This window comes from Sinohyriopsis cumingii, chromosome 11 (genome assembly GCF_028554795.1).
Source record: "Sinohyriopsis cumingii isolate HCF-2022 chromosome 11, ASM2855479v2, whole genome shotgun sequence".
NCBI classification, from domain to species: Eukaryota; Metazoa; Mollusca; class Bivalvia; order Unionida; family Unionidae; genus Sinohyriopsis; species Sinohyriopsis cumingii.
In genome coordinates this window covers 19,562,522-19,588,828 of record NC_142971.1, presented here as the reverse complement: position 1 = coordinate 19,588,828, position 26,307 = coordinate 19,562,522, and the positions used below count along the sequence as shown (strand labels likewise).

The following is a 26,307-nucleotide window of genomic DNA, read 5'->3' as shown; positions in this document are numbered from 1 at the left end:
CACAGGTTCGTTTCGATGAGGGTTGAGTGACATGGGTAGGAGTTTGCTCAGGGTTGGATGACATCCGTAGGGAGGTAAACGTGAAGGTCGACATTCCCCTTTAAACCCGGTAAAATGTCTAAGAGGACGAGAGGCATCGCTTTCGCATCCCTCAGGTTTGACACGCACAGCATCACTTTCCATGATAGGGGCAGTGAGAACAAAGTTCCCATGATGCTTTACGGCATCGCTCAGGTCACAAGGTACAGCATCGTATCCATCGCAAGGCTCACAATCGCACTCGTCTGCAAACTCCGTTACGCAATTACAATGGTAACCACATGGACAATCGCAGTTTCCTTCCGGACATTTTCCGTCGCAATGCCTGGGTCTTATCCATCCAGTATTAGTCACGCTAGAGGAAGATACAATTTTTTTACAATCCCCAAACTGGAACGATGTCTCTTTCAAAGTATTCATCTTGTTCGCTCGGTCTTGGTAGTCCCAATGAACTATCGATCTTGCCTAGGGTTCTTTTTTTATATACAGACCAATACCGACGTGTCCATACGGTAAGGTGAAATGATTGGGAAGTCGCACTCGCTTCTGGTATACAATTTGATAGACTTTTTCCAAGGGTCGACTGACGATGTGGTGAGTGGGTAAACGTACAATCTTGTTCGGTTGATAGGTGGTCACTTTAAAGTTTCCATCCTCTCCCGATTGCAAGGCTTCTTTCAATACCCCAAAGTTGACCACACGACTGGCACGATAATTCAGAGTCAGTCCTTTCACTTTGCACGTCGTGTGCACTTCTCCTTGTTTGTCACGGTATTCGTAGCCGTAATTTTTGGGACCACCACTGACGAAACTTAGAATCTTGTCGTCGGGATGCTCGTCTGTCCAGGCTCCTAAACGGTCTCCTTCGATGTTAGGGTGATGTTGAATCGGGTGATGGATGTAAATGCAACTGTCCGTGTCAAAGTACAGGACGCGTTCCCCTAACAGTTCTAAAGCTTCGTACAATTTTAAGCGAGCATGAGCTGTCACGTAAGCCGCAATGATGACATTTCCAAAAGGGTCGTCTTGTACAAAGTCCAGATCTTCTTCGTAATTGACCAAGATCAAATTCTCTCGAACGACGTCCACGTGTTTCATGTATTTGGTTTTGTCGTGAATCATCTGGAAGTAGCGGGAAGGTTCTGTCAAATATTCCGTCTTGGGTAAACACGGTCGTTGTGCCATTTTACCCCACAAGCAATTTAACATCACTTTGGCAAACGATCGCCTGCCTTCGTTTTTCTCGATGTGGTCTAAAGTGATGCCTTCTTGTTCGTAGTATTTCTCTTTGAATTGTATTTGGTCTTCGGGAGTGTGACACCAGGAAGGATAGCCGCTGGCTTCTTGCTTCAGTTTCAAAAAGGCATCCACGTAGTCTGCGAAAATGCCTTTCTGCGTGGGGTCACCCTTGTGGTATTGTTGTGTCTTGGGAAAGTGACAAATTTCGTACACTTCTAACAGTTGGTATCCCATGTCCAGAGCTTTGAACAATTCCACGCTGACCCAGGTTCCCGTCAAGGCACGTTCTTCCTGGCTGTGATGGCAAGGTTGGTCTTGGTTGCACGTTTCGGCACAAGTACGGCACAAGGGAAACATCAGTTTGCCTTGACAATGGTGAGGTAAGACGGGATGGTATAGGTTCGTGGGAGGCAAAACTTTACACTTGATCAAGCCTTCGTATTGTCGAATGTTTTTGAGGTCGATGTGTTCCGTCAGCAATTGCGGGTGCCCTACAGGAAAGCGACAATATTTGCACACGTAGGGATACAGCGAACACACGTCCAAGTATTTGATTTCTTCTCCTTTCTCTTCGTCGGCTTGGTACAGCAAACAGGTGGCATTATTCCTTCCTCCGTACAAACTATCCCTCGGGTTCAGCGGGTCCATGAACTGGTAACTTTCCACGAGGCGTTTAAACTCGGGATCGGTTTTCATACGGTGATCGTACTCGTGTTCCCACATTTCCACCACTTGGTATCCTTGCTGTTCTAACTTTAGGCGCCGCTGACAAGTGTCCTGGTACAAGTCTTCCATGGTTCGTTGCAAAAACTGATTTTTAGTGCCACGGTCAGGGTAACAGACGGGACATCCGTGAAATAAGCAACCGTTAAACTCGTACACGATCTTGGGGTTTTCTAAGTCCCAGCCATCGACCGAATACGTTCCGATGGTCTTTTCGCCCCCTCCGTTGCGGGCATGCTGAATCCACTTGTCTTCCTTGTCGCACAAGTAATGTAACCAACGTAGGGCTTTGACCGAGTATTGACGTTTGACAAAGTGGGTCGTTTGAGGACTGATGACAGCTACGGTGTTTTCAGGCATGAATCGTTGTCGATACACTAAGGAACACGCTTTGGCAATGGTGCAAGCTTCTTTCAAAGGATCGACCCCTCCGTGTTCCATGAACAGTTCTCGAAATTTTCCACAGCAACGTCGTAAAATGTCCACGTCGGAACGACAATACTTTAGCATTTCTTCCTGAAAGTCGAAAGGGTCCGAGGCGTGAGCCTGGTACCAAGCGTAGAAAGCTTCTCGTTGTTCGGTACGCATGTTGTCGGGGTCGTAATAGTGAGCCTCGGGCAAATGGGGTAGAACGGCGTGTTGATTCGCTTCCGTATTGAAAAAGTGCGGAAAGTACCCTTTAGCCATTTCTGTCATTCCAAACGTTTTAGGCATTCGACTCAAAGGCATAACCAAATAGCTCATCGAATCTTTAAACTGTACTTGTCCCACTTGCATGAAAATGATTTTGGCTCCGTTCAAAGTCACTTTAGGACGTTCGGTGCCTTGTTCCGTATAGTATCTGAGAAGAAACTGTCCATCGTATCCGGAAAAATTGTGAGCCATCACCGTGGCATGACGATGACAATCTCCATAACGTTCGATGTCCTCTTGGCTCCACGTCTTGTCGACGGGGTCTAAGACCCATTGGGCAAAATCGGCTAACGTGTTTGGTCCCCGAAAGATTTTTTCACGCCCTCCGGGAATCTTGCTGCAGTGAGGGCAATGACTGAAGATAGGTTCTTGAATGCACTTCTCGCACGCTCGATGAGCCACGCAGAAATTAGGAATGTGAATGCCGGTTTCTTGCATGCATTCGAAATCGAAAAAGATGAAATTGCCTTTCTTCTTGTGACCGTCTTCTTTCTCTGTTGGGGGTTGGTATTTTTGCACGTAACATTCGTGTTCCAAGTCCACGATGTGGTGACAAATGTGACATTTTTCTTTCCTGAACATACGTGTGCCTTGGTATTATTGGTACGTATGACTTGTTCACACGTAGAGCACAATCTCAGGAGTTGACAAGCACATTTCTTCTGTGAACCTTGCGTCTTCAAATGTTGTTGGTAACAGGTAGGGCTGACAAACGTGCGCAGACAAGTTGAACAAGGCACTGGTTCTTCGCTCAGACAGGGTGAAGAGGCCAAACATCCTGTGCATTTCGATCCACAATGCTTGTGTTGCTCTCGATTGTTATAACCATGGTCACATTTCTCACAGTAATAACCGTATCCCAGGAATCCGGTGATACTGGTAATGGTATCGAAATGGTCATCGTGATGATAAACATGAATGTATTTTCCGTCCTTAAAATCTTGGCCTCGAAACAACAGAGGCCCGCGCATTTCTTGAGGGTGCACTTTCAAGGTGTAGCGTGGAGCTAAGGCATCTTGCAATTTTTGCATCTCAAGAATGCCACAGGGTGTGTCTTTGGACAGTCCGGCTTGTTGTAACAGGAGTTCTGCTTCGTTTCGTTGTTTGGCTCGGTCGGAACGTTGAATAGTATTCCAGGTTCTTTTCCATTCTACCGTGTCGTTCTTGTTGGCATAGGTTCGTCCCACCACGATGGCACGGGCTAAACACATCTGGTCATGAGGGTTGTTAATTCGGACGAGACTCTTTTTGGTGTTGCGAAGGTCGTCCACCAATAACATCTTTTTGCGTCCTGTCCCTTGAGGAGGAGAGACGTGGGTCATGTCCAGTGTGGCTTTACCATCGGTGATGTCAAACTGGTCATTAGATTGTTGCACGTGTTGAATCTTGTCCATGACTTTGGAAGCAGTCAATTCTGCAGGGGTGCTAAACTCGATCCAAACAGGGGATTTCAAACCGTCGTGTTGTATGGAAAGTCTCAAGCGATCGTCTTCTTTGGGTTGACATTGTCGCTTGAGTGAAGTGAGCAGACAATCCCACACTCCGGTGATGAACCCTTCTGCTTTCTCTAACGGTACTTCGGACTTGAAATCTTTAAACTTCACCGTGTATTTGTAAGCCGTGGTTCTAAATTTTCTAGAGGAGCGCTTTTCCGTCTCTCGAATGGAATAGTATTTTTCAGGGTTGACTAAGGGTGGTGAACTTGGTTTAGAGGTTTCAAATTCTGGTTCACTCATGTCCTCTTCAAAATCACTGGCATGAATTTGTGCCAAGATTTCAGCCCTGGTTCGAGGCGATAGATCACGTTTCTGCCTCTTACTTTCTTCTTCTTTCTTCTCGAATGAATGGGATCGTTTCATCTTAAAAGCAAAAAGTCAAATGACTCAAGTTCAAACACCATGAGCTACTTTATAGTCATAGCAGACCAGCGTATATAAAAGGGTGTGTGTCTTGTCCTTTCACTATTCATTTCACTCTCAAGCCGAGCACAACGATAGAAGAGACTAACCAGATGGAACGTTTCGTCAGAGCTTTGCGAGGGGTCATTAGAAAATTCTCTTCAGACCAGCCTACGGACTACTCTCCTTCCTTTCGAGATAAAAGTCAAGATACTTGCTATATCTGTCAGAAGAAAGGGCATTGGTCTTCAGAGTGTCCAGACCGTCAAAAAAGAACAAAAACAGGGACTAAAAAAGACAAAAGTCAAGATACCTGTTATTATTGTAAAGAAAAAGGACATTGGTCTCCAGATTGCCCAAAAAAGAAACAAGAGGAGTCAGAAGAAAAGAAGGATTCTTCAGAAGAAGAGAGGGATTCTTCGGAAGAAGAGAGGGATTCTTCAGAGGAGGAAGAGGAAGAAAAAAGACAATTCTATTTACAAGAGGCAAAGAAACAGGAGAAGAAGAAAAGAAGAAGGGAAGAAAATGAGGAAAAGACGGTGAAGAAATTCAAAAAACAGAGAGACTAAACAAGGAGAAAGAAGAAGTCAATGAACTTTTTATTAAAGTGTTGTGTTGTGAATTGTGAATTGGATTGTAAAAAAAATGGAGAAAAGAATAAATGAATGATATAAGGTAAGTGTCTTTGAGTTGTGATTTTAAAATAAGAACGTACACTCACGCACTCATACACAGACACGTACTATAAGGGTAAAATGGGTGGGGTTTATTTTTGAGTTATTGGCAAATTGAAATTGTATATCTTTTCGAGAAATGTGGCTGGCCCTGAAAAGGGCCTTTTTTATTTCGGTGCAGGGGTGAGTTTAACCAATCAACTTTAACTGCCTTATGCCTTTGCCACGGCCAAGGCCTACTTCTGAACTGCGTAATGTTGATGATGATTGGGTTGAAATCACTAAGGGTGGTACGGTAGGCTTAGTCACAGGGTTGACGTGTTTGGCTCGGGAAGGTCGTATTCTCTTTGGTCGTGATAAAGAAGTATGATACATTTGTTTCAGACTTCTTAACTCCGCTAAAATGTCCAACAGTACCGTGACCGTTTGATTTTCACCCTCTTGTTTCTTTGCTGCTACTTCTTCTTGCTGTTGTTGCTGTTGTTTTTTCTTACCTCTTCTTCTTGCTGCTGTTGCTGTAGGAGAAAAACTTGTTCCGCTTCCTTTTGTCGTTGCATAAATTTCTCCAATTCTTCTTTCTGTCTCTGTCTAAAATTCTCCACTTGCGGTAATGAAGAAGGTAACGAAGGTTCCGGAACAAATTCTTGCGAGGAGAGAAAATCCACAAAATCCCAATTCACCTCTTCTGAAAGTAAGTCCGGGTTCCCTTGGGTGGTCTCCCCTGTTGGTGCACCCCATTGGATCGTTTTCTGAGTTTCCGTCATGTTGAATCACTGTCGCATAGATTGACTACACACAAGCGCTAGAGAATCTATATAGACTACGTGACGTCAGACTGCTCTCTTCGGATTGGATGAGGGCTGACTGAATTTTGTAACGCGTGTTCGGATTGGTGAATGAACTCAATCCGTTTCAATCCTCCCTCTGCCTATAAATAAGCGAAGTTCAGTGCATTGATTCACCTGTTCTCGTCGCTTCAAGATGTGGACCACAGTCGAGTCATCCACCCTTGTGTCTTCCATGATGTTTCGGACAGACTTGCTCATGTATGTCCGATCCAAGTGGACCGTTGTCCACAGGACAAACACCAGCCTGTGGATACGTAGGATCTACGTTGAAAGACAAGGATGCCTGAAAAGAGTGCTAATTTACGGGCCAACAGTGAGACGCAGCCTAAGGACAAGAAGAAGACCAATGCGGTGCCATTTATGTTAATGAATACATTAACATAAACCCAAAGGCCCTTTTCAGGGCCCCTATATTTCTCGAAAATAGATAGCCTTTCATTGCCTACCCTTTTTTTAAATTTAAATTTAAATTTAAAAATTTTAATTTAAAAATTTTTTTTAAAATTTTAAAAAAAATCCCATGTTAAATTCCGCTTGTACGTATATTGACCCACGATTTATTCCCATGTTAAATTCCCCTTGTACGTATAGTATCCCATGATTTATTCCCATGTTAATTCCCCTTGTACGTATATGTTCCCACGATTTTTCGCCATGTTAAATTTCCATTGTACGTATATGTTCCCAAGGGGGTCTGTAATGCTAATTTCCATTGTACGTAATGTATCCCCCTTCACTACTTATGTATGTATGTATGCATGCATGGATGCATGTATGTATGTATGTATGTATGCATGCATGCATGGACGGATGGATGGATGGATGGATGGATGTATGGATGTATGTATGTATGTATGTTGTTGTTGCTGTTGTTGTTGTTAACGCCATTTTTCAGCATACGATAGGCTATACATGGTGGCCAGTATTAATGGTGGAGGAAGAACCCGGGAAAACCCAGGAAAGAACCACCGATCCACGAGAAGCTACTGGCAAGCTTTCTCACACACCCACATTGGCTGTATTCGAGACTCGAACCGGCGCAGACAGAGGTGAGATGGCAGTGATGCATTCACTTTATTGTGATGTTTAATGCTAATATTTTATGTTTGAAAGAAATGGTTAACAAACATTGCATTGTCGAAAACAATCGTGTTATTCTTTCTTCATTTCAAGTAGACCAGATGAACCCTCGTTTCCATTTAATCACACTAGACCCGACCCGGTGAGAGCAGACTTCCAATTATCATATGGATCGTTATCTAAGAGAATCTTTGGAAATTCACAGTGCACCTTACATGTGACGAGAACGTTGGTGGGCAGCCGGACTTCAAATATGGAATACTTAGTCCTAGGTAAGAGTCAAACTTTGAGAATACATGCTTTGGTTCAAATATTTTTCTTTCATTCATGGTTTCTGACCTCCATTTGTTGTGGCGGGCAACTACCGTCAGACTAATTTCACTGAAATTAATGCCAGGAGAATACAATTTGCTATCCTACTCGACGTCTGTCCAGCCACTTTTTTACTCTCTCAGATATTTGAAAAAAGGAAAGGTATATTACTGGATCCGATACTTATAAACACTGAGAGTTAATTTTTTATAAAGTTGACAGCTTACGTATTACAAAATCAATACATAAAAATAAACATTGAATTTAGTATATAAATAAAGACAATCTATAAGGCGTATAATTATTACTTAAATCAGGAGATGAGAGTGCTCTAAAAAGCATGTCTAACGAAATAGGAGTAAGATTTGATAGATTCACTGAATAATCTTATCGTTAAGTTGTGGAATATATTGGACATTATGGTGATAGCTATTAGGTTAGTTATTTGATGCATTCCAAGAGGTTATAAACCCAAGGAGTATGTTCGAAATTTAACGTCATATTTACTTCTTTTTAACGCATGATGCCACGGTATACAAAAAAACACCTTACTCCCCACAAGTGTGATAGTGATCAAGCAATGTTTTTGAAATAACGATATATTGGAGAGATAAGAAAATGATATGGTTCAATCTTTCACGCATAACAATTGATATATGTTTCCTTTTTGTGTCTTTACTTTTGGCACATGATTACTGATTGCAATGGGCACAAACTAAGTGCCGAGAAGTTTAAAAAAACAAAATCTTAATAATAAACCTGTTTACAAATTTTGGGTGATTTTCCATTGTATGATAATGCCAGGTGGCTTTTGCTGCGACATGAGATATTATGCGCTATGTAACATACATCGAGCGGAATAATTGCGACGTAGAGCCCTAGGCCACAGACTTTAACGATTACGTCATTCCGATTTCCGATGATTTTGTTTTGCTGTCAGTCTGCTTGTTTATAATACTGTCTTGAAATTTAATTGAAGAGGAGTCATTTATTTATATTCTTTATCGGAGTTACAAAGTTCTCATATGACTGGACGGAAACAAAATATCTTGATTAATGTGAATTCATTCAAAGGAGGTTCTGTACAACGCCATTTTAAAACATCAAGACTTTTAGCACTTTATCATATTCAAAGCTTCTGGTTAATCAGCACATTCAGAAACTTGAATTCAATCAGAATGCTATTTATTTGGAACTTGTAAAGACTAGTTTAGCATTATTTGTTATTTAATTTGTAATAATGTAAGTTCTCTTACATTTTCAGTTTATAACTTACCAAATGTAATTATTGGTTCTGTTTAACAGAATTTGGTTTTTACTACTTTCTGTTACTTAGTTTCCGACCATAGAGCCGTAACAGCTTCGCAGTATTCTTGAACTGCTCACTTTAATTGATTCGGCTGCTTTTCTCTTTATTGATAGAGTTAAGCATTAGTGTTTTTAATTTAATAAAGCATATATTTAATTTTAATAAAATGATGGTTTAATCGAAATATCACATCATATACAGTCAGTACTGGCAAAGTCTCTAATTTGTTTTTGGTATGGAAAGATTGTTTTGACAAGATGGTGTGGTCTACTCATCCTATATATTTCTATCCTTTGTGAAGAGTTTTAGTCCATATGATGATAACGATACAACTAGGGTTATCAAAATATATATATATATATATATATATATATATATATATATATATATATATATATATATATATATATATATATATATATATATATATATTATATGTATATATATATATATATATATATATATATATATATATATATATATATATATATATATATATATATATATATATATATATATATATATATCTTCCTTTTCATTATGCTGATGATACATTGCTTAGTTTAAATAATTTTTATATTTCAATATTAGAAATATTGATGTCGTATTCCAAAAAAGAAATAGTAGGTTTCGGAAAAAGTTAAATTTAACTTGGTTATACTGGGATTGTTGTCTTAGTTGTACAGATCTCACGTAAAAATAACTCTTATTATAAATCCAAATATTGAGAAATGAAGAACGTACGTATGCAGTAAATTAAGAGCTAGACTTGATTTGAATGATTATTATAATGAAACATTTGTTTATCTATAACAAAATATCCTTTATTGACATTACCAAAGACACCTAAATAGGTTCTTAGTGAACTAAATACAATTATATGACATAGGTCAAAAGACAAATTAAAATAAATATTTGTATGAAGGATTAACATATATTATATGCTTTGAAACTTACGTTGTAATAGAGCAATGCAGATACAAAAATAGATGTGAATGAAATTACATCTAAAATAAGAAGAAACAGAGATGAAAATGAGATTAAACTATAAAGAATTGAAACTAGAAAAGTACAACATTCAATCTAGGAATGTTCAGTTTTGATGGTTTCCAAACATTTAAAGTGGCCAAGAGAGCAATTGAATTCGTTACTAAAGAGTGTATTTATTAGCAAAGCTCGTGATATTTATATTCACAATCAGTGGAAGCAAGTACTGAATATGAAATGGTCAAGAAATGTATATTTAAGGGTTATGACGTGGTACCTGAGGCATATCGATATAAATTTCAAGGAAGAAACACGCTAACATGTCGAAAGGTTCTATATCGCGTAGTGATGATGAAATCAATCCTGTCCATATAAAACTGTTGAGGGAGACCAGATCTATTCAGAGTCTTCCATTATTTGGTACCATGCCTTTGTTTTAAATGTTTTCTTGTGAAAGTGTTCTTGTTCAGGGAGTAGAATATAGTTTTGTGCAAAAACCTTTTTCATAATGCTGATTTAGTATCTGACTTAATTTCTGGACCAGTGACTATCTGTACTGTTTGTTATTTGACAATCAAGCGTGTACAGTTATTTCTAGGCATTGACATACCTGGATATAAGGTTGTGGTTAATTAAGCCCTCTTTGAATCAAAACGTTGATCTATTGCAAAAGAAAACCCTTGTTTACATCTTGCTTTTCCAGTTACTATAGCCATGTTATAAAGAGGTCATGAAAATGATTTTGATCATTAAATTAATCCTTTGGCTGACACGTGTCTTGATCAGGCTTTTGATAGATCACCTTTGCTCCTGCTACTAATACATCAAAGGTATTGATCATTGGTATCTTCTTTTAACCACCCATTCCCTTATTTCTAATCAGAGTGAAAATCCACAGTCAATTGTCATAGAGCAGGAAAATAGATCATGGAAATCTTTCTGTTGAAGAGGGCTATTACAGATGCTGATTCAGCTAATATATAAACTTGATTTTTTGGGACAAATTGGGTCATTATGACAAAATGGTGACCACCTGAGGTAGCTGCCGCTAACGAGTGGTCCGTGAGCTATCAAACTGTTGTCCCTATATCGTATAGATAGTAAGTCTTTAGTTTACCAATGAAACTAATTTAGCTGGTCAATGAGAGTCAAAAGGTATGTCATCATTTCTAATGGCCGGAAAACAAATGTAAATGAAAACATTGTAGATCTTGTTTTTGTTGTCAATCGGCAAGTTGTAGTTTTTTGAACTAGTTGTTGGACATATTGGACAATTGGAGTTGTTACAAGAGAAATTTATCTTGATATAAGAATTGAAAATTGATCTTTAAGATTATATCAAAGGTAAAGACTTTTCAACCTGGTTGTATCGTTACTCTCTATTGCCACACTTTAAAATTCTCTACAGGTTGTATTGTGTTGTTCTGATAAGTTAAAGAATAAAGTGATTTAAATTATCTCAACACTTCAGGGAGGTGGAATCAGAAATCACTCCGTCACCAGTAATGAAGATACTTCAAACGTGTAGTGGATCGATATAGCTCAGAAAATTATTCAGTAGATTTAATTGTTCCTTTCCCACATAGTGACGATTTAAATGATGACATACAACCGGATTCATTTGAGAGGAAAACTGTTTGCATGGATTGTTCATTAGAAATATAAAATGTTCGTCCGACTATACAGTTATTTTGAAACTATTGTGAATTATTCAAAAGAGTTTATGACAACGCAATTTTGACAACGACACGATTCTTGTCGGACCAACACATTTTCGGATCTGATATTTATACGGATATATCATTCTTTTGGACTTTTTCGGTATTGTTTTGAATTCTTTACATAATACAGTACGTTCGTTTCAACATGTTTAATTTAGAACATTAATAATTCTTTCTTTGTGAAGTTTTACATAATTTGGTATTTTAGATTCTTTCTTTGGTCATACTAAACACTTCTAAGAATGGTACTAAAAGCTGCAACGCTCTTCGCTCAGCATTAAGAGATGAGTGTTAGGACTGATGGGTCTGGTGTCAGTATAATGTGACAGGGTGGGACATCATGCTACACGTCTGAAGCATGATGCCCCAGTGCTAGATATCACTATAAACTTCCAAACTGCAGATATCGTAGACGTATGGCTGAAACATTGTTAGAGGTGCGTTATAATTCCAAATCACACAGACATTTTATGACCGTAGAGTCGCAACAATATACACAGCACTTATCTTTATACTTGGTGATGATTTGGAATGTATATGCATACTAATATGTATACCATTATGTTCATTTTGCAGAAATGAAACTGTTGTTCATATATGTTGGCATACAATCATTTATATATATATATATATATATATATATATATATATATATATATATATATATATATATATATATATATATATATGGCATCAGATGAACGTCTAGAACTGCTTACATTTAACATTCTTTAGAAATGTTCAAACTACTTGCCAGATGATGATTGTGCTATATTTATGCGTCAATTATCGTTATATCAAAGTAGTATGGATTTTGATAGCTGCCAGGTTGAATGTAATTATAAACATTCTTTACAAATCTTTTGTAAACGTTTTTGTTGCTTTATTGCGCAGCAGAAAAGGTTGGTTAGGTAAAAGGAGTGAAGTGTCTTACTTAAGGACACTCCACGGTAACATCCATCTTCTGTCCCGCATGCTAACCTACGAACCAGGTCAGCTCCCTTGTTTAAGTACGAAAGCAGAGTTCATAGTTCTTGTCTTTACCAGTGCAAGCATACACATGTTTCTTCTCAGGTCACAGATAAAGTATTGTAGCAAACAATAATTGCATACATATTAAAGATCCTCGTAAACATTCAGCAAAAATGATAACACACACACACACACACACACACACACACACACACATATATATATATATATATATATATATATATATATATATATATATATTCTTCAGAAGAATGTATCATTGCAACAATGCAAATAAATTACTAATTAAAGGAGACGCTTGTAATGATGTATCCATAACTCAGCAGAGAGTTTAGATAAATTGGTAGAATTAATTTCACCGAGAGGGACAATACCTAATATTTTATATTTAAGTTGGAATGATTTTTAAAGACATTTGATAATTCGCATATAATACAGTGGCTCGAGGTCTTGATAAGCTAAACATAGTAAAACATACTAAGTCTATTTCACGGGGCCCCGAGTGGCCGAGTGGTCTAAAGCGCTAACCGTTCAAGATCACTGCTATCTCACCTGTCTGCGTGGGTTCGAGTCTTAGACTCGGCTTACGTGGGTATGTGAGAAATCCTGTCAGTAGCTTCTCGTGGGTCGGTGGTTCTTTCTGGGGTTTTCGCGGGTTCTTCCTCCACCATTAATACTTGCCGCCATGTATAGCCTATCTTGTGCTGAAACATGGCGTTAAACACTACAACAACAACAACTCAGTCCATTTCAAAGTAACATCTTATTGTACAACATTCTACAGGTATCGCATGCTTTACATTCAAACAAAATGTAACTTTCCGCTTATATCTTTTATTAGAATGGTAAAATTACACGCTTCCTTTAATTTCTATACTCCATGGAACTACATGTCTAAAATCTTTTGAATATGATTACGGGATGAAGTAAGAAAATGGTTTCTAGAAAACAATATTACCTTCCCTTTTTGCAGGTGCAGTTTTATTTCTTGCTGGGATTGTGAGTGCCGAGACTTGTGCTGATGTTGACTCTATTGCATGCTATCTACTAAACGAGAAGCAGCCCAGCCTGTGTCAGGATCCTTCGCTTTCTGTCGTTTGTAAACGGCACTGTGGGCATTGTCGTGAGTACAATTGTTACAAGCGAATATCCAAAGCTTCTTTATATCTTTCTCGTTGGGCGTCTATAAACGCTCTGTCAATTAAAGAAATAATAATTGGTAGGCTTCTAGCTGTGCCTAGATAACCATATTATATTTACATACTATGTGAATGATTTGCTGTTAGTTTCATCATTGAGCATTTACTTTTAGGATTTACATTTGCTTATTGCAGTCAATGAGAGCAGGATTGTGCAATATTACATGAACAAAGCATAAAAGTTAGTAGACATGCTTCCATTGATTTGAATTTGATATGAATTTAGATGTTCATATTATTTGAAATACCTTTGAAATTGCAATAAGTTAATTTGTACTTTTTTTTATTTAGTGCAAAGAAATTATATATAATTTAGGTACCACGATTATATCATTTCGTAAATGACCTAGAAAGTTTTATGACTTTCGTGCTTTCCATCTTTTAGCAGGTTATTATTTTGGCATCAGTTTTTCAGACCGTTTGACATCAGTAAATTAGAATTAAATTAGAATTTGGTATGTAAGTTCGTGTGAATCTGAAGATAACCTTTTTGATCTGTGAGCCTTTATGTAGGTCTACCAAATGTTTGGACTTCATGCAGTGAGACATTTCGTCACCGACGAAAGTTTAAATATGCGGAAAACGTTGTTAAAATCTGCTTTGACATCAGCAGTAGGCCAATCCCATTTTGGCACCATTTCAGTACATAATTTCCATGTTGACAAAATTTTCTACTCAACTATTTCTGATGAATAATATTTTCATTTATGATAGCCTGTTATCAATTATATTAAGTAGATTATATTTGTTCTTATTTAATAAAGAGCAATTTCATTTTTTTTCTGCATTTTAGCGTTGGTATGTAATTCTTGTCCGCACCTAGTTCACAACCCCATTGAATGTAATGAAACAGTGACGTGCGGTGAAAACGAGGTAGGGAAATAGAACGAAACAATCAAATATATATCGATTGTAAATTTCCATGTATGTACGTGTCTTCATGTGTGATATACATTTCGATTCTGATATCTTGTGTTATACATTTTGTTTTTGGTGTATTGGGTAATACAGACATACATACATACATACATACATACATACATACATACATACATACATACATACATACATATATACATACATACACTGTTGTCGGGCATTTCTGCGCACCTAAGGTTTTCGTTTCCAATATTGAAGCAAAACGCATACCGAATTCGAGAGATTGACAAAAATAAAATACAGCAATGCTTACCATTTGAAAAGACGCAGTTGTCACCAGAATATTCTGTTCAAAATAATATTAATTTTGGACATAGAGGATACCACCCCACCCCCCTTGTTTTCCTGACTCGCGATATGTCGGTCTATTCGTCGCATAGCTTTGAAAAGATGTAATGTTTATCCACCAGGTTACATAAATGAAATATATTACTTTGGACTGTTTCTGTCAGCACGTCAGTCGAATAATTAGGTCAGGTTTATAGCTAGTTTTACAAAATTCAACGTAAAAATGCCAATAAATTCCAAAAATTGTTACTCAGACTAAACCGGTCTTGTAAAAAAGTTAGAAACTTTCAATATTTTATGAAAAATAAGCTATTACATGGAAAAGAAACAACAATGAATAGGATGTAATGTGTTTACAGCATCTTGTTGATGGGGAAAAATTACTACAGAATTTAGAAACAGACTATACGCTGGGGAATTTGTTGAGAATTTATGTTCGAGCGGCAAGTAGACACAACTCAAAGTAGCTTTCCTGTAGGGCTATCTAGTATAACTCGAAGATTATTTCACAATTGGTAGGTCATATAAGTAATATATGTTCGTCATCTTGTTATCCCATGCTCATCTAATTCATCTAACTACTTATATACTTGTATAAACAGGCAGAAAGACATTCTCAGATAGTGCTGGAAAAGCAAATATAATCGGTAAAATCCCTAAATATTTTCCTGCTTCCAGGTTTGCTATGTGATGGAATTAACAAACTTTGACCATGGACACGGATTTAGAGGAGGATGTATTAGTAAAGATGTGAGTAGCTCCATATCATATATATGATGAGTCATTGTGGATTCAGTTCATAAACCTATAACAAATATTCATATACTGAAATTGAACTATGTCATAAAAGAAACAATTAAAATAAAGGAAATAATAAAAATTATAGAGAATTGAAATTACAAAGCTGCATATACATTTTTGCATTTTATCGTGGTATAAACTGTCAGATGCCGATTCACGCAGCGTAGATAATGTCCTTTGGGTGTTATTTACAGTATGATTTAGCAACTGACATGACTATTATAAGACGATAAATGCAGAATAAACAACACTGCACAAATAACTGAAACTAGTTCATGGACAATTCTGAGTCCCTTCACCCTTCTTTATTCAAGGAAATATGAGTAACTCTTTCAACGGAAAGTGCAAATAGTTTTGTGGAGTGCTGAGTCTGCAAAATCTCAATAACTAACATTATACGGACAATGTATACCTTTAGTTTCGCTAACGTAATCAGATAAGCGTAACGTCATGATTAGTTTTCTTTTCTTGTGGTGCAGTTGTGTGCCCCCAATGATGGTCCGATTTTGATTGGCCGACGAAGCAACAGCAACCTGAAAATGTATTGCTGTACTGAGGATAATTGCAACATTCAAGGTACATCATCACCCTCATTTTCGAAGATTTTGTCATTGTTATCATCGTCATGGCCATTATCATCATTCTTCCCGTCGTTTTTGTTTTTAAGATTGTGTCTTTATCATCGATCCTTGAAATATCAGAGTCTTTGTTGTTGAAGTAGTCCATTTCTATATAAGTATTACGTTACTAACGACATCGTCTTTAGTATAGTTTTTGTTTTATTTTTCTTTTATATGCTTATTTTGTTTCATCCACTCTTTCATTTGTTTATTATAATATCATCATTAGAGTCATCTTTATCGTCATATTTTGTTAATTTCTTCCTTTCAGTTTTATATTTGTGTTTTGTTACCGAATGGTTTCAATATCAGTAATGTAATTTAAGTAAATTTACATCTTGTATCACATTATACGACACTATCTTTACCGAATCCTCAGTGGCACATCCTCAATAGATGTTATGTATTAAGATTTTATTCACATGCTACATATCGGTTGTGCTAAATTAGTATACATTCGAATATGGATTTTAAAGCTTATATTGAATTGTCATTGGTCCGGAGAGCATCATGGAAGCATCATGGAAATATGCTCGGTATCATGACTATGAAGCTTTAGATCGTATATTTTTTAAAATGTAAAAGTTAATTTGCTTTTTGATAATTTATTAAATTTTCAATTAACACGTTATATCCCAGGGAGATGGATAACAATAATGCCAATAGGGTGAAATCCAAATTTGAAATTGCTTTTGATTTTATAAGAATTTGGTGGTGTGTTTCTATACAAGTAGCAGCAGTAGTGATGATGCTAGAGGTGGTATTGGTGGTTCAAATGCAAGCAGTAGCATACAAATGTTAAGAATTATTTTACTAAGTTTACCTGTATATTAAATGAATGTGCCACTTTATACCTGACCGAAGCTGATGATATTAGAGATTAAAGTAATTGCTCTCTTCAATATTTTGGAATTAAGTCTTAAGTACGGACAGAACCACCATGACGACAAGAGTGACACCAAAACATACGACGATTCATCATATTGTGACGACACACTGTGCTGATGACCATACCATCGATTGTCATGAGCCTCATCATCACCTATGCGATGAGCCGTCGAAGGCCATTCATTGCAGACATACGTGTGGTCATTGCTGTAAGTATGCGTCATGTTTTGTGTGCATGCAATTTGCAATCTTAAGACCATAATATGTTCTTTCCACTTGTGGAAAGTTTAAGCATTTTTAAAGAAATAACTTTCAAACAAACATCCATGTTCAGTTTTACGTGTCTTTTTGTTGACATCGAAAATATTTATATTAAAATCCTTGGATTTGCTGAATCTGCTTTATCGACAATACCTTGCATATTATAGCAAACAATTGTTTATGGATATTTTAATTTTCTCGAATAAAACCCGAGATCATACCTAATAGCATCGACTTAAAAATAAAGAGGCAGCAAAACATGTTGACTGTATTGCTAAGCCAGCTCGCGCAAATAGCAGACGGAAGACCAGAGCGTAATTGCTATGCAGTTTATAGCTCTCTTCACCAATATAATATAGACTTGGACTCTTAAACTTATTAACTGTGTCAGTTTAGGATATGTATTCTGCGAACACCTGTCATTAATTTTGACGCTTATTATGGACATGCACATAATTAACAAAACAATCAGTTTAATAAGCGATGACGTAAATAATGGTTTAGTTACTCGGTTCTGTCAGTAACACGAGTAGGAAACAAGGGGGAAAGTCAGACATTGTAACTCATGCAACGGTCACACTGAGTATTTAACTTCAGAAGAACTCGTCGAAGTAGCATTGCACCCATTAACATAGGAATATGATACTGTAAGGTAATCGCAGCACAAAAATAATATAATTAATTAGACTTTATAATCTGACTCATTATCCAATGAAATATCGTTATTATGGATTGACTTTAATCCTTGGCTAGTTACATGCACATAGAAATGTTTGAATTACGCTCCAATATTGACTAACAAAAATGTAGTGATAAATCAGTGAAAGATATCGAATACAATTGAATTACGTGCTTGTATAACAGAAGAATAGAGAATCAATTCAGAAAAAAATATTGAAAACATGCATGTCAATTTTATAAACAAAATACTTAATAACACTCATTACCTTAAGAGGCGTAATAAGTATAATGTCACGCTCCAAAAACAAATACATGCATACATACATACATATATATATATATATATATATATATATATATATATATATATATATATATATATATATATATATATATATATATATATAAACAATACAAATGTCACTCATATCAAACAGCCTTCTCTACTAAACTGCTAACCAAGTGCGTTATCATTCTGCTCGTATCAGTGGTGTCAGAAGCACTCGTCTAATGAGCAATTGTGAGACCTTGATTTGAGTGTGATATAGATTTTGACTCTACTAAATATAATGATGAAGAGACAGAAAAAAATGTGTGGTCCATCGAAAGAATGACAATTCATTACAATAATTTACAGGCAAAATAAACCAGCTCTGACTATTCTCTAACAAATGCAATTTGTTTATATTATATATGGTAATGCATGTTTGTGATGAGTGATTCCTACTTGCTAGCGCATTCATTGTTAAATGAATACTGATTTTCAAAATTCGCGATTTACAGTCCTTTATTTAAGGATTTGTGAACGTTGTCGTCTTTTCGTACACAAACTAAATTTTACTGTTGACACGTCGATGAACCACCTTTGGTGTCCATTGCCTTTAAAAGTGTGATCCCACTTCGAACATAAAGAAGGAGCAATGGAGAAAAATAACAGCTAATGTACATCCCTCTAGCACTTGGCCACAATAAATGAGAATCATAACGTAGCAATAACATAAAATGCCCGATTCTTAATTGAGAATTTTACTACCATATATCCTAACGTTCCACCAGTCAGAAGGAACGTGTGTGAGTGTGCGTTAGTGTGTGTGTGTGTGTGTGTGTGTGTGTGTGTGCGTGTTGAAATCATATATCAATCTAATCAAACTTGAGTATTTAGTTATGATATTCATGATTTTTTTATTTAATAAGTTTTTTCTTCTTTTCACAGGAAACTCGAAATTCAGTAACGCTTCTTCACTTGAAGGCTCGTAATTATTATAACCAGCAATTATAACAATTAAATCATTATATAAAGGTGGAAAGTTTATTATGTTGATATCAAGAGTTAACTCATTAAGCTATACAGCTATTACGTATAGTGAATATGCTTCCATGAACAATTTGTTGTGTAGCCGTTGTAAGATGATTGATATGCGCATGAATCTCTACAACTGCATTCCGCCGGTCACTGCAACTTAGTGACCTCTTTGTTATCTGCTACTGATTTGCTACGTACTAAATATATTAACCCCTATTTTACCTTATTTTTAATGCGTAAATAATGGGATGAGGACCATGAAGCCATACCACATCTAAATCACTATGATCTAATTGTCACGTTTGAGTGATTTTGTATTCTGAGACGTTTCTTTGTGCTGAAAGGTCGTTTTGAAAACTAAGATCTTATACAAAAACAATAGAAAATATAAGCGTAATAACGCTGAAACGAAGCCTTTAATGTTACCGAGTGTTTCTCTAATTGGGTTAGTTTATTTTGTTACTTTGTCTTTGTCGTTACTGTTGTACTAAATTTGCGTTTTCGTTAAAATCTTTAAGTACATCGTAACATCTCTGATCATTAACTGACGGTGCAACTAAATATAACTTGTCCCATTTGAGCCATCTCATTATCAAATTAAGGAATAATTGCGTTTTACCCGACCCAGATGGACCTATTATTATCATTCCGATAGAATTCGGTAATGCTGAAATATGTTTTACTGGCTCTTGTTTTCGTGTCGCTGAGAAATGTATGACATCCGTTTTGTAGAAATATAATAAATAATATGGATTAATATTGTGTTCGATGTAGAGCATCCACCCCCACAAGTGGATTGACAACAATAATAACAAATATAAAAAAACATGCACTCACAGGTAAATGTGTAAAATGTGGTACAAATAAATATAAATGTATTTCCCTTGTCAAGTCAAGGAAAATTGGTGGTGATATCGCTGCTTCAATAGGAAAATTACCAGGAACTCCATGGACTAAGTACCCAGGAGAAAAACATCTTCCTGGATATAATTATTGTGGTCATGGTACCCGACTTGATATCCGACATGATAAACAAGATCAACCAAGACCTGGAGATTATCCTATAAATGATAATGATCGAGCATGTCACGCTATTGGTGTAGCTTATAAAAGTAAAGATCTGCAACAGCGACATAGTCCATATGTGAAGTTAATTCATGCTTGAAATTCTAAATAAAAAAAAATTCTGAGATTCATTAGCAAATTGGTTGGTAGATCTGCGTTGAAAGGTATATTATTATTCGGAGCCTGTAATTAATTAACCGATTATTAAAATCATGGAATCGATTTATTATAGTCCAAGGGGATATTGGAGGGGTAGAGCAGCTATTAGTATACTGGCAGATGCAGCAAATGTTACACGTTCGAATGCTAAAAATGGTGAGCACGACAGGCAATATAGCAAATTTACCTGCCACCACCGAAACTAAATTCACCATACACATTTTGATGTCACCACTCCTAATGAAGTTCATCAAGCAGATATTTTATTTTTAACACATGATACTATTCAAATTGGAAGACGTGAATCAACATACAAATACGCGTTAACTGCCCCTGAGGTTGCAAGTATATATAAAGAGGCAGAGCCCTTCTCAACTAAAACAGCAACTGAAGTTTCTTCTGCTTTTGAGCAAATTTATCAACGGGTACCCTTACGATGCCACAACTATTGCAGGCTGATCCTGGTAAAGAATTTCTTGGTGCAGTATCATTTCTGATGAAAAACATAACGGCACAATCAGACGAGGACATGCTGCAATTCATTGTCACCAGGTAATTGTTGAGCGGTTATTTGGATATCAATATAGTAAGGAAATAATTCAGAAAGATGTGGGATCTCGTGTATTTCCAAGTGTGATACATGCATTAAATAACGAAATTACTCGAACAAATGCCATGAAACCTATGAATGCAATTACAAAAAAAAGACAGATACCAATACAACGACATGAATTTTCAAAACAAACAGTATTAGGTAATGTTATTGTCAGGTATTTATATGAACCTGGTGAACTTGAACGTGGTAAAAAGAGCGACTGGTCCTATTTTGAGTATTACTACATATAAAATATTTAGATTGGTAAGATCCACGGGTAGACCTGTAGTATACAGTCTATATTCAACTGCTCCCTAACGTGGACTTGTACGTGAACAATTCCCTGTAATTCCTGAAGACACACATTTACCACCGCATTCACTTTTGTAAACTAACATCCCGACGTCGATTACATTCAAGACAGGTCAGCATCACAGTTTGGCGTGTATGACCAAACATACTATTAATTCTGTCTACAGTCAATTGTCTTTGATTATTTTTTGAATACTGCCACATTACTGTATTAGAGCTCGCACATTGATTATTCTGCTGTTGTTTCAATGTGATTATAAATTCTACATCAAGATCAAAGTCGCACTTATTTGTTTTGTCACATTGTTCATAACTAACTATTTTTTTCTTACTATATTATTGTCAATAACATCGCTATGATAAGTGGTTTCTGTAAAGTCTATGTCAATTCTCCGCAGCTGAGATATTCTCCTGACTCGAAACACTGTGAGATGAACTACGTTTGACAATGTGATACGATCATCGACGATTAAAACTTTTGTATCCGAGATAGTTAATCCTTGTGATAAATGAATTGTCATTGCGTATCCTAGTGTCCATGGAGTTTTGCCCATAGCTAACGCGCTCTCAACAACACTGACAGGAACTAAAATAATATTCTTTAATACAAGATTTTGTTTTTCTAATGATCCCAGTTATACCAATTTGCGATTCTGCCGTCGCGTATCAACCGGTCTATAACACAATGGTACAGGTAGATTTGAAAACTTGTATTTATGTAACTGAAATAATTGCTGTTGAAGTGTATCGCGATCTATCTTTCTACTTGCAACTATCAAATCATTTCTATCGATATATATACATTGCAAAAAATGTTAATACGAGTTTCTGAAATTATATCACATTCAATTTTATTCGGTTGTGGTCTGATTAATTTCTTAACTTCTCTTAATTTTGGATCAAGTGCTCAATGATCCTCATTTATTTCTTCATAATAATCTACACAATTCCTCAACCATTTATATGGAGAAAATTAAACAGAAGGTGGTGGTTGACCATGATCGCCACATATTATTACAGCAGTAATTTTTGTCACTAACACTGGACAACAAATTTTTACAAAAGTCATGTTACTGAAATAAAATTAGTCAATTCTTATCAATTTTTATGTGCTGAACACGAATATGACAGTCAAATTGCAAAATTGGCTCTAGTTTTTTTGTAATCTGCAAGAAATTAATGTTTACATAACGAAATGCATTCCAATAGTAAAAGGTCAACTGTAATAGCCTACCTATAAAAAATCAAGTCATTGACTACATCTTAGATTTCTTCGCCTGTCTCTTGTACAGCTGTTCGGGAGCATCTCTGAGGAGTGTCCAGCAGTAGTCAGCCAGCATTGTAGTGGACCATTTTCCCTGGTATCTTTGTTCCATTGTTGCGATATCTTGATGAAAACGTTCGCCGTGTTCATCACTAACAATACCACAGTTGCTAGGAAAGAAATCCAAATGGGAATGAAGGAAGTGAATCTTTAGAGACATATTGCAGCCAAGTTTCTTATACTTCATCAACATGTCTTCTACTAGTTCCTTATAGTTTTCTGCCCTAACATTTCCGAGGAAGTTTGTAGAAACTAGGCGAAAAGCATTCCATGCTTGTTTCGCGTCACCTTCCAGCAAGTTGTTGAACCGGTCATCTTTGAAAAGCTCTCGAATCTGAGGACCCACAAAAACTCCCTCTTTAATCTTTGCTTCGCTGAGTCGAGGGAATTTTTCATGCAGGTATCGGAATGCTGGCAAAGTCCGGTCAATGGCTTTCACGAAGTTCTTCATCAAACCTAGTTTGATGTGAAGGGGTGGTAGCAAGATTTTCTGAGCCTCAACCAGAGCTGGGTGTTGGATATTCTTCTCTCCAATGGCTACATTCTGCCTGTGAGTCCATTCCTTCCTCATGTAGTGCATTTCCCTTGCTCGGCTATCCCACTCGCATAAGAAACACATGTATTTTGTATATCCTTGCTGCAGTCCCATTAAAAGGGCAACTACCTTCAAATCACCACAGAGGTGCCAGCTGTACTTGTTATACTCAATGGAATTCAGTAGCTGCCTTAAGTTATCGTATGTCTCTTTCATGTGGACAGCATACGCTACTGGAATAGATGGAAGAATGTTTCCATTGTGCAAAAGCACAGCCTTGAGACTCAGTTTCGAAGAGTCCACAAATAGTCTCCATTCTTGTGGGTCATGAGTGATTTTTAAAGCATTCATGAGGCCCTCAATATCGGAACAGAATATCAGATTACTTTCCTTTCTGAAGAAAGGCTCCAATTGCTGGTGGCGCTTTCGATATGCAGTAATTGTGACATCTTCTTCTAGAAGATTCCATTGTTGGAGTCTTGATCCTAGCAATTCTGCCTTGTTCTTTGATAAGTCCAAATCACGAATCAGGTCATTTAGTTCTTCCTGTGTTATTCTGTGTGGGGTTGATGATGTACCACAGTGAAAATCTGGATCACTGCATGCTGATGGACCAGGAGAAGAACAGGTCGACTCACCTTTGTCTTCGTCAGATGAATCAAGAGAATATTCTGCTGGAGGTTCTGGAATAGGAAGTCCCTCACCATGTGGAACTGGTCTCAATGCAGACGGAATGTTTGGGTAGACTATTCTCGACTTCTTTCGCTTCGTTATTCCGCCGGAAAGAGGAGGAACCAAGCAGAAGTAACAGTCATTTAGGTGGTTGCTTGGCTCTCTCCACACCATTGGGACTGCAAACGGCATTGATGACCTTTTGCAATTCAACCACTGTGAAAGCTGTGTTGTACATGTAGCACAGCATATATGCGGAGCCCAAGGCTTGTCTTGGTCACCAACCTTGCATCCGAAGTAAAGATGATATGCCTTCTTCACTTGAGAATTGATACTTTTCTTCTGGTTGGCAAATGTCACTTCCCCACAAATATAGCAAAAATTGTCCGCGGTATTAACACACTTTCGAGGCATTACTGTTCTTTATTGTACGTAAATGGATAAAATAATAAGTTTTATGTAACAGTAGCTTGAACTGTCTCGCACAACGTCTAAAATATTTTAAATGCTGAACCTATCTGATTGGGCTTTATATAGTACACTGCTTACGTCAGCTTCAGCAGCCGCCTGGCATTAGTATAATAGGCCTACACATGTATAGTACACTGCTGACGTCAACTTACTTCAGCAGCCGCATGGCATTAGTATTGCATTGCATCAGAAAATGATGCAATCAACTGTGGATGATGTGAGCATGATGGTATTATGCAATGTTACATCATTATTCCGGATGTTGCTGCAGTCCTACTGGAGAAATTTACACAGTGAAACATAGAAAATGAGGTATATGAATATCTTCAAAACGAGAGCCAATACAAATTGTTCACGGTTATATTCGTGTTCGGCACACCAAAATACTACAGATTAGGGCCTTTTCAAGTCAGTAATGATTTCACTGTTGACCAGTGTAACCAATCAAGAAATATTTTAACGTTTCTAATACAACAGTGCATATTTCATCACAAAAAATAATCCTTGGAATATATTTCTCTCCCATTCCTTCAGGACTCCATTTATATCCCTTCCATCGAAAGAATTTATGATAAGTGCATGATTTAATATGTCTTTGTCTCATTTCTCTTGCGAATCTGTGTGTAGGTGTTAATACAACTATTTCTGAACAACTGTTCAAGAATAATTCGATCACACCAGTTGTTTTATCACAACCGCTAGGCCCATTAAGATAAACAGTTTTAAGTCTACAGATGGTGCTGATGACAATTATGATATTTGATTTTAGTTTTGGGTACTAAATACCCTTAATTTCAACGTAGGCGGATTCAGAATAATTAGGTGTATTTTCTTGTTTTATTCTCCGTTCAAGCCCATCATGCATACATGCCGATATGTAGTTGTTCTAGCAATCCTGTGCTTTTTTTTGATATAAAGTGAATCGGTAGCAACTCTAACCGTGGTATAAGGTTATCTTTTTATCATTGATAATAGATTTATCGAAACGTTCTCAAGCATTGAAGATCTTAAATGAGTAAACTGCGATGACTCACCATCAGTATAACTCACAATTGTGCCTAATTTAGTTCCATTTGGCAAGAAAACTGTTTCTCGACTTATAAACGTATTTCTATTCGTTGTATCAGCAATTATAAAATCGAGTTCAGCATCATATATAATTAATCTTGTACAATGTCGTTTATAATCATATGATCCTCCTTTGGTGAATTTACCGATTATTTTTCTGCCAAGATCTTATGCGATTTTATTCTCAAAATCAGTTTTATCAGGATTAACCAAAATTCTTTCTGCGGACGATATGATATAATTGCTTCACTTACCGTTAACAATGATAGTAATTTTACATCAAGCATATACCGTATTATTACTGTTGGTGCCCACATTTTTTCTGAAAAGTGTTTACCAAACTAGACATAACAAATCGGGTGAAGATTTTCGGCAACCTTAAATGACTTGATACAAGCGAATACAGCCAAATTAAAATCCGGTAATGGTCCATTTACCAATACTCTGGTCAGTTCGTGTGGGGGATGACCAAATCGCTCAAAATATTTAGAAAACTCTCCCATACCAAAGAAACGTCCGTAATAACATGCAACCATATCAACCGAAATAATATCATTATAATGATATTCAGTATTCCACAATCCACCGTGTCCAAATTCGACACAACTCG

At 36.9% G+C, this 26,307-nt stretch overlaps 1 protein-coding gene across 1 annotated transcript; it reads left to right on the top strand.

Moving 5' to 3' along the window:
• Positions 1-7,311: 7,311 nt before the first annotated feature.
• LOC149787701 (uncharacterized) lies at positions 7,312-19,493 on the top strand. The gene is made up of 7 exons (XM_089975649.1): positions 7,312-7,466; positions 13,490-13,639; positions 14,509-14,588; positions 15,621-15,692; positions 16,223-16,319; positions 17,281-17,460; positions 19,407-19,493. Coding segments are annotated over exons 1-7 (600 nt in total). The 5' UTR covers positions 7,312-7,447; the 3' UTR covers positions 19,409-19,493.
• Positions 19,494-26,307: the final 6,814 nt, after the last annotated feature.